Raw genomic sequence first — 9,678 nt, 5'->3', positions numbered from 1 at the left:
GCAGAGCCCTCCCTCTTGGCACCAGCTCCTCAGACTCACCCAGGGCCCTTCTCCCTGGCGTCTGGGACTCCACTGGTTCTGGATTAGCTCTGATCGAGTCACCGCCTGGCACAGCTAGAACAGAGGCCTGCGGAGAGCATGTGACGGATCGGCGCCACCATCACCTCGCCATGAAGGGCAGGTGGCACCAGGCTCTGGGGACAAGCACTGAACTACCCCTCGGGCTGCTGACCGACCGACCGCTGGATCTGGAAGGTCCAGAATCCTCCTGGGCGCTACACTTGCAGAGGTTAGGAGGCTCTGCCCTGCAGGGAACCTGAGGTGTGGCTGTTAAGCAAACGCAGTTGGTTCATCGAAATGCACTGCAGCGGAGAGGACCGAGCAGCCTAAGGACACGTGCTTGGCTTTCTCCCTTCCAGCCTCCCAGTGGCTTCACCCAGAACAAGGGTAAAAGGGAAAGACCCCGCGAGACACTCGCTAGGGCACCCGGCCTGCGGCGTCGGTGTGATGAGAGGGGGGCCCGCAGGTCGCACAGCCCGCAGGCCGCACAGCCCGCAGCGCTCCCAGGGAGAGGAGCTCCCGGGAGAGGAGCCGTGAGCGGCTCCTGGGGTCGCATCCTACCTGCCCTCTGTTTAGCATAGGTGAGCCTCGCACCTGAGCAGGGCCCTCCCATCCCTGTGGGTGGGTTGGGGGCTCCACTACGGATCTACCTGCCGGGGAATCAAGTCATAGCTTAGACCAGGGTTGGCAGTTTTTTCTGTAAAGGCCAGATAGGAAATATTGCAGGCCGTGTGGGCCATCAGACTTGTCATGACGATTCCATCTGCCTCTAGTACAAAAGCAGCCTCAGGCAGTATTGGACCAGTGGGTGTGGCTCTGTGCCAATAAAACTTTATTGGCATCAGCAGGTAGCTGGTGGGTGGGCTGCCACAGTTTGCCAGGTCCTGGTGGAGCCCGTGTCAGACACCAATAGTAAGTCATCTAGGACAGTATTCACGACATTTAATAATAAATCACCAGACTGTGAAAATCAGTAGCTCAAAGGAGGGGCACTGAGGAGGATGAACAATAAAACAGAAAACCGATCCGTCTGCGTGATCATCATAGTGGGGTTGTGTGTGAGGCAGTTGTTAAGAGGGGGCTCGTACTTGAAAAAGGAATAGTGTTTAAAAAATAACCCGGAACTAAAATTCTAAATTAGTATCTTAGCAAAACCGGGGGATAGGGAGGTGGAGGAGGTAACGTGTTCAAGCAGCGCCCCTGTCCGGCCGCCGGTGGGCTCGGTTCCGCTGCTGATGCCAACGGGTCCGTGTGGGCCGGGACGTGCTGTCAGATGCCATGCTCGTGGGCAGCACAGAACCACTGCGTCGCTGTGGGAGAAAACGCGTCTGCCCCGTCGGGGGAATTCAGGAATGGCAACAAAGGGACAGGCAGCCACAGAAATAATAAGTGGAAAACATAACAGAGGATTATTTTCCAACGTGATTCATTCCCACTTTGGTAACTGATGATTCTATGATTAAAAGGTGCTCAGATTGAGTTTAAAAAAAAAAAGCAAAATACACTCTATGCTGCTTGCACAAGACACAACTAGAATGAAATGAAACGAGAAAACAAGGTGATGGGAAAAGATACAACAGACAAATATATATAAAAAGAAAAAAAGGCAAACAGGGTAAATAGTATGCATATGTATATAAATATGTAATTTATATGGTGTCAGTGAAGTTCTGTGAACCTAACCACACAGCTTCTACATGTGAAGCAAAAGCTAGGAAACACAAAGAAGGCGGAACCACGACCTTCATCGCCGTGTGAGACGAATGCCCCGCCTCGGACTGAACAGTGCAGTGGGAAGCTTGGCTTCCGGTCTGTGTTTACAGGTGACAAATATTGATGCAGACGCAGGTAATCCGGACCCAGAGCACATGTCTCTCTACAGTTGTTCCCTTTAGGGACTCCAGGCACATCTCTGAACGTTGCTCACGTGCCAGGACACGAAGAGAATTTAAATGAAAACCCGAAGCTGCCCGTTTAAAGGCGATCTTTACCTTCTCCGACCCCCAGCCCAGAAATTTAGAAATGAATGTCGTGATTTTTTTCAGGCCCAACTGCTGAGCCTGTTACTTGGTTTAAAGTCATCTAAATGTCACTGCCTTTTTGCAGCAACAAGAAGTCAGCTACGTGGTAGTTGAAGTGTGCACTGCGGGTCTTGAGCTGTTCTCACGCTGCCACCTAGTTACGAAACGGAGGATTTGGGGGGAACCGTAGGGCCAGGCTCCAGGTTCCTTAGTCTCCAGAAATTCCACTTTGCTTTGAATAAAATACTTGAATGCCTCCCTGGTAGAAAAAGAAAATCAAAGCAGGACCTACTTCCTCCTCAAATCAAGAGCCAATATCAAAGGGAAAGAAAAGCTGTGATATCTTCCCCCTAAATGTCTTCGTTTTTCTCCCTGTTACAGAAATAGTTATTGTTCTATGTAGAAAATTGCCCAAGATCCGCGTGTTTAGCAGCTTGGTTGAGATGGACGTAACGTGCATAATACTCAGCCTTCCTACGTCCCACTGACGGGGTTTGGTGAAGGGACACAGCGGTGCAACCATCGCCAGGGCCCCCTGAGAGCTCCCCCTTCACCCCACGCCCCTGTGTCGGCGGCCGTCACTCGCTCCGTCCCAGCCCTCGGCAACCACGGATCTGCTTTCTGTTCTCAGAGTTTTGCTTTTTCTAAAAATGTTGTAGAAATGGAACCTAAAAAGTGTGGTCTTCTGTGCCTGGCTCCTTCCCTCAGCAGGATGTTTTTGAGGTGTGTGTCGTAAGATAAGCCTTTTTTCACCCTTGCATAGATCCGCTTACAAACCTCAGCTCTTGCCCTGATCGGTTTCTCAGTGGTTAGAGCATCAGCCCTCAGATTGAAGGGTCGCAGGTTCGATTCCGGTCAAGGGCACGTTCCTCAGTTGCAGGCTCGATCCCCGGTCCCCGTTGGGGCGCAGTCGGGAAGCAAGCAATGGATGCGTCTCTCTCACATCGATGTTTCTCTCTCTCCATCTCTCCCCCTCCCTTCCCCCCTCTCTCAAAATCAATGGAAAAATATCCTCAGGTGAGGATTAACAAAACCTTCAACTGTTGTATTTCACGTTCCGTTATCAAAAGATGTGCAAGGACGTTTTAAAAACAAGGTCTGTCTCTAATTCTGGAAGCATTTCTCCCTCCAGACTCGTTTGAGGCTTCTTGACGTAACTATTAGGAATGTGTTTGGGGTGCCAATCTCAGCAACCTAACTAGAGTGATTTAATTTTTAAAAATTACTTTTCTGTAGAGGCTCATTGTCCAGAAGTAGGTCCCCAGGTGCGTGGGAAGGGGGGAAATCAAGAAGAGGGTGATCATAACTGCTTGTCACCCACCAGCTGTGCCGGGGGCCTGGCTCACTGCTGCCCCCTACAGGACTGGGGTTTTCCAGGCAAAGGGGTTAGGGAGCCCCTGGTGTCACCCCATTCATACAACTTGCTGGAGAACTGCCCAGCACAGAGCCGCTCAGAGGGTGGCCGCAGCTGAAAGGAGCGAGCAGGCACCAGCCAGGACTGCTGTAAGACGACTAAGGTTTTAGCCAAAATAGGACTTGCAGGGCCGGGCCGGTGTGGCTCAGTGGTTGAGCATCGGCCTATGAACCAGGAGGTCATGGTTTGATTCCCAGTCAGGGCACATGCCCGGGTTGCAGGCTCAATCCCCAGAAGGGGGCGTGCAGGAGGCAGCTGATCCATGATTCTCTCTCATCATTGATGTTTCTCTCTCCTTTCTCCCTTCCTCTGTGAAATCAGTAAAAATATATTTTTTAAAAAGTAGGACTTGGAGGTAATGGGGGGAAGGGTGTGAAGCTTGACAGCGACACTGGAGTGGGTTGGGGGGAGGGTAAGCCGCTCCCTTCGTCCTCTCTCTCCGAGGCGGGCGGGCGGCGGGCTCTGAGTCCCTCGAACCTGATGCCCTGCCCCCGCTGTCCGTTCCAGGTGAACATGATGACCCTGGCGGAGCACATCATCGAGGCCACGCCTGAGCGCATCAAGCAGGAGAACTTCGTGCCCATGGAGGCCCCGGCCTTGGAGAGGACGGAGGCGGCCACCATCAGCAGCACCATGAGCTGGCTGGCCAGTTACCTGGCGGACGTGGACCACCTGCCGCACGCCGCCCAGCTCAGGTCCGACGCGCGCGAGAAGTTCCTGGGTCTGAGGTCCTGGGAGGCGAGCGGGTTTGAGGATGCCGGGTGGTTAGACCTCACTGAGCGAGGGAGGAAGCTGCGACCGTCAGCAGTCAGCAGATGCGTGCTTAAAGGCTGCGGTGCGTCTACACCGCGGGACAGCTGTGGAAGGGGCGGGGCGGGGGGCGCTCTCACCCTGGGAGACGGCCTGGAGGGACTGGAGAGCCTCAGGCTGAGCTCAGTGAGCCAGTCAGAGAAAGACGCGTGTACACGGTCTCACGCATGTGGAATCTAACGAACAAAATCAACGAACAAAACAGATCCAGAGACATAGACACATGGGACAGACTGACAGATCCCAGAGGGGAGGGGTGATTAGAAGAGAAGAGATGAACCAAAGGATTTACATGCAGGTCTCCATAACCCATGGACACGGCCGAGAGTGCAGGGAAGGCCTGGGGGCGTGCAGGGGGGAGGTAAATGGGGGAAAGAGAAGGGACGTCTGTAATACTGTCAGCAATAAAGACACTTTTTTTAAGCGAGGAAGCCTTAGGGCTCCCGTCCTTGCCTCTTCCACGGTTTTCCTCCCTGTCTCAGAGCCTGCGAGACAGCGAATCTTAAGGTTCCCCCCCAGAGTCACTGGACTTCCATGGGAGGGTGCTCGGTGGGGTTAGTGTTCGGCCTCGTGCTGAACGCATGGTGGGTGTCCCGTGTGAACTCGCGGACGGAAGGACAGTTAAAGTCGGGTGTGTCCGGCGCCGGAATGAAAGCACATTCCTAACAGCCCCCGTGGCTCCCGGCGGCTCCCATCTGTCTCACGTCAGCGTGTCGTGGGTCGTGCAGACGGATCACGCTCCCCCGTGTCCCCTCTCGTTCCAGAAGCGCGTATAGCGAGCCTCTAACCCCCTCTTCCAACACCAGCCTGAGCCCCGGGGGCTCTCCAGCCAGCGACATGGCCTTCGAGAAGCCCAGCCTGCCCTCCGCGGCGGACTGGTCGGAGTTCCTGAGCGCGTCCACCAGCGAGAAGGTGGAGAATGAGTTCGCCCAGCTCACTCTGTCTGACCACGAACAGCGCGAGCTCTATGAAGCCGCCAGGCTTGTCCAGACCGCCTTCCGGAAATACAAGGTGAAGGGGATCGGAGTTCTGACGGGACCTTCTTCAGGCCCGGGAGGTAGAGGAGGTCATGAGCATTCCCGCTAACACACCGGCCATTTCTTATTTATCTTCTTATTTATTTAATATATTGTTACTGATTTCAGAGCGGAAGTAAGAGGGAGAGAGAGAGAGAAACATCAGTGATGAAAGAGAATCATTGATTGGCTGCCTCCTGCACGCCCCCTACTGGGGATTGAGCCTGCAACCCAGGCATGTGCCCTTGACTGGAATCGAACCCAGGACCTTCAGTCCACAGGCCGACGTTCTAACCACTGAGCCAAACCGACTAGGGCCACATGGGCCATTTCTTCCTTCCCTCTGAGTTTGTAGGATCTTTATTTGAATTATTAATTCATGTCACCTGGGATTATTAATAATTTTCAGAAGCTTTAGTGACATCAATTTGACCAGTAGTGCGATGATTGTCATCATCTCAATTTGTTGTGGGTCGTGAAAACAGACACCATTTAGTTGATATGAAGAAAGTTGATGCCTCTGCCACAGGAATTTATGGCCTAAAGAGGGGGCTCCTAACCGGAGGCCTGGGACCTGGCCTCGGGCAGCCCAGGACCCCTAAAATGTTATGGCAGAGCATCTGTAGGTGCAGTGTTGGTGGAGGCCTGGGGTCTCAGAGGACACAGTGGAGCTCGGGCAGGTCCCGGGCACATGGCACCTTCCCTGATGGGTTACACACTCTGAGTATGAACATATTTTTAAAATATGGTTTCATTGATGCTAGAGAGAGGGGAGGGGAGAGGGAGAGAAACATCTATCGGCTGCTTCCTGCATGCCCCCTACTTAGATGGAGCCCACAGCCCAAGCATGTGCCCTGATGGGGAATCAAACCCGTGACCTCTTGGTGCATGGGACAACGCTCAACCAACTGAGCCACACCGGCCAGGCAAAAAGGAATATGTGTTTTAGGTCACCTAACACCCAAAAATGATGGCTCTATTTAGAAGCAAGAATAGCTGGAGATTAGTCCGTAAATCCATTTTTTGAAATGTATACTTCTCATTATCACCGTATTTTGGTAAACGTGGGGGGGGTCTCATTTCGGATGAAGTTAATGAAATGGGCGATGCTTCTCTTGAAGCCACAGGCAGGCTGACGTTTCTCATACTGAGTCATGGTTTACTTTTCCCCCTGACCCCCCGCAGGGCCGACCCTTGCGAGAACAACAGGAAGTGGCCGCTGCCGTCATCCAGCGCTGCTACAGGAAGTACAAACAGGTAACCACCTGCAGGGCCCCGGGGACTGCGCCCGAGGACACTCCTTTGGGGCTGCCGGGGGCAGCAGGCCGGCCCAGGACGAGGCCGCCTCTGGGCTGCCTTGATTAAAAACAGGAGGAAAATGTACCAGAGAGGGGGAAAAAGACAAAAGGATAAAAAAACATCCAACGGCAACTAGACGTAGGCCACAAAATAACTTTGGTTCTAGTGTTTGGCCTTTGGTATTGGTCTGTGAGGGTCTGTGTTGCCGTAACTTCACCCATAAGCCCCGTGGTGATGAAAGGGCCTCACGGAGTTGACTGTGGCGGCTGGAGGTCAGTGCTGGCTGTCGTCCCTGACCTTGAACTATCTGAGTTATGTCATCCTCAGCCAGTTTCCCTTGCAGCTGCTTCTTACGCATTTTATGGTGACGAATCACAAACATCGTTGAGAACCTTAACATGCGTTTGCAGTGCTCAGTGAGGGGATGCGGGAAGGGCAGCCGCGCGCTTGTTGCTGCCCTGTGACTGTTTCCAGGACAACCCGCAGCCACAGAGCTCCCGCCAGAGGGAAGGGGGGCTGACTCTCAGAGGGACCAGGTCTTTCAGGCACATCATCTCACCTGCTCCTTACCATCATATAAAGGAAACAACTGTATTTCCGTCTCCCAGACAAAGAGGCTGAGGTTCAGAGAAATTAAAATATTAGATCTTGGTAACCATCCCGGGGAGGTGAGAAAATAGAAGACATTGCCTGATGGAGCTTTGAGTGGCTCATGTGCTAACTTTCAGTCCTGTCGGTAGATTCCGGAACCTTTTATCGGGTTGTGCTTTCCGTGGGTTTTAAATGTGTATTGGGGGACTGCTCAGTGCCAAGGTGTATAATCGCACGTAGAAATTCTGGATTATGTTCCCTCGATACGATCCAGGGCTTTGGTGTCCGATGTGGGTTGCCTTTGATCGAGTTTCTCCAGGATCACGCTCTGTTCCTGCATGGGGTGGGGGAGGGGGCCTCTTCAGCTGTAGCCAGTTGAGTTCATGATCCCAGAAAATGAAGGTTTATTGTGTAAACGCTGACACCGCAGTTCCCGCAGCCCGGAGGCAGGGGGCGCTGCTCTGCGCACGGGCTTCTCTCGGTGGGCGGGCTTCTTAGCACAAGTGATAGACACCCAGAATCAGAGCTTCAAGCCTGTGATGACAACAGGGCTCTATTGCCAAGTCTGAGTTTGGTAGTTTGGTATTCTGTGGTTTTTTTTTTTAAATCCCATCCCAAAGAAGTGTCATCTACAGCCAGCAGGACGGAAGGCATCCTTTACTGAAATACTGACCCATAGGAGGCAAGTCTTTTGGCAGGCGGAGGCCTGCATCCAGCCAGCTCGCCCTTCTGCTGGTGGTGGCGGTGGTGGGAGTGTCATTGGTTCTGGCTTTTCAGCTTCCTTCCGTCGAGCAATCTAACGTTAATCTTGTATTCTCTGTTTCTCCCCCAAAGCTGACATGGATAGTCTTGAAGGTAATGCCACACCCAGTCCTCTCACAAACCATTCCACCAGAGTCACAAACTCCACTCCCATCACCAGTGACACGAAGGGGCCATTCCGATGGCAGGGTCATGAATCAGCCATCCCCTCCACCCCCCACCCCCCGCCAGGCCAGCTGACCACAGGGCGCCTGTCCTCCGGGGACCTCATGCTTATTCAGTAGCCATAATTGGACACTGTTCGGGCTGATGTCCATCTGAAGAGCCCATCCCAGCCAGTGACGTGAGCCCCGTGAGCCACAAAGTAAACCGCCCTTCTCCCGGGGCACGCCGCCGGGAAGCCCCAAGGCGCTGTAGGACCGGGCGTCCTTGTCTTAAAAGACTCCTGGACGAATGGGAGTGTGAAGCAGGTGGGGGTAGGCGAGAGGGTCCCTGCAGAAGGGCCCTGTGTCCTGCGCCGCCCGGGAGGCCCCTTCCCTCCCTCATGCCACCGCATACATGCAGACACACTAGGCACAGGGATGTCCTGCGAGCGTTTCCCTCCGATGGTAAGTTGCCCTCTTGCAAGCTGAGCGCTTCCTCGCCCCCCGAGTCGTATTCTGTTTGCTGAGCAACGTGGACGTAGATTCTCACGGACAGAGAGCTCTGAGTCTGTAGCGCCCGGGGCTCCTGCTCCCGTGCCTTCCTCCCTCCCTGAGCCCAGCCCCCGAGCCGGCCTGGTTGGCCCGGTGACCACGGCTCTCCGGGCCTCGCGGCTTCGCTGGCGCTGGCCCTCTGGGTGCTCATCTCCCGCAGGTTAAAGTGGCCCGAAGGTGTCAGCGTTTCATGATAAGCCTTGTGTTTGGGACCTTGAAACTCGGGAGTGTGCTGATGGGCTGATAGTGAGGGGGGAGTGGGAGGCATAACGGCGGGTAATTAAAAAGGTTCCGAGAGTGGGGAGCAAGGATTCATCTTAAACACTTAACATTTACCTTCCATGTGCGTTTCTAAGATTCCTAAGTGTCTAAGTGGATTGCTATTGAGAATTCTTTTTTTCTGCCCGGCCGGTGTGGCTCAGTGATTGTCGACCTATGGACCAGGAGGTCAGGGTTCAATTCCCAGTCAGGGCATATGCCGGGGTTGCGGGCTCAACCAGTGTGGGGCGTGCAGGAGGCAGCGATCAATGATTCTCTCTCATCATTGATGTTTCTGTCTCCCTCTCCTTTCCTCTCTAAAATCAATTTTAGAAAAATCTTTAAAAAAAATTCTTTTTTCAAGAAGGGCAATATATTTGGGGACTTGGGGGGAACAAAGCGCCTTCAAAAAGCAGCCCATCGTCGGGAGGCGGCCCTTAGGTAGTACTTTTCGTTCTGGAAAGGTAGGTGGAGAGAGGCCTGGTGGGCCTGTTTGGCAGTGAAGCCGGAAACGGAGACCACGGCGAGGGGAGAGTGACTCTCGCCGAGAGCCGAGCACAGCCCCACGCGCCCCCGTGGTCACGCTCTGCCTCTGTCTCCGCAGTACGCACTGTACAAGAAGATGACCCAGGCCGCCATCCTGATCCAGAGCAAGTTCCGCAGCTACTACGAGCAGAAGAAGTTCCAGCAGAGCCGGCGGGCGGCCGTGCTCATCCAGAAGTTCTACCGCAGCTACCGGAGGCGGCCAGCGG

General features: G+C 53.8%; 1 protein-coding gene across 1 annotated transcript in view; it reads left to right on the top strand.

Annotated features, from left to right (window-relative positions):
• Positions 1-9,678, top strand: part of CAMTA1 (calmodulin binding transcription activator 1) — a 749,204-nt gene that overhangs the window by 722,696 nt on the left and 16,830 nt on the right. The window contains exons 18-22 of the mRNA XM_006766821.2: positions 4,003-4,190; positions 5,070-5,316; positions 6,507-6,578; positions 8,046-8,066; positions 9,531-9,674. Of these exons, the coding sequence (XP_006766884.2) occupies positions 4,003-4,190; positions 5,070-5,316; positions 6,507-6,578; positions 8,046-8,066; positions 9,531-9,674 (672 nt within the window). The remainder of the gene's footprint in view (positions 1-4,002; positions 4,191-5,069; positions 5,317-6,506; positions 6,579-8,045; positions 8,067-9,530; positions 9,675-9,678) is intronic.

This window comes from Myotis davidii, unplaced genomic scaffold (genome assembly GCF_000327345.1).
Source record: "Myotis davidii unplaced genomic scaffold, ASM32734v1 scaffold299, whole genome shotgun sequence".
NCBI lineage: Eukaryota > Metazoa > Chordata > Mammalia > Chiroptera > Vespertilionidae > Myotis > Myotis davidii.
The sequence above is the reverse complement of the archived record's forward strand: the minus strand, read 5'-3'. Positions and strand labels throughout refer to the sequence as shown.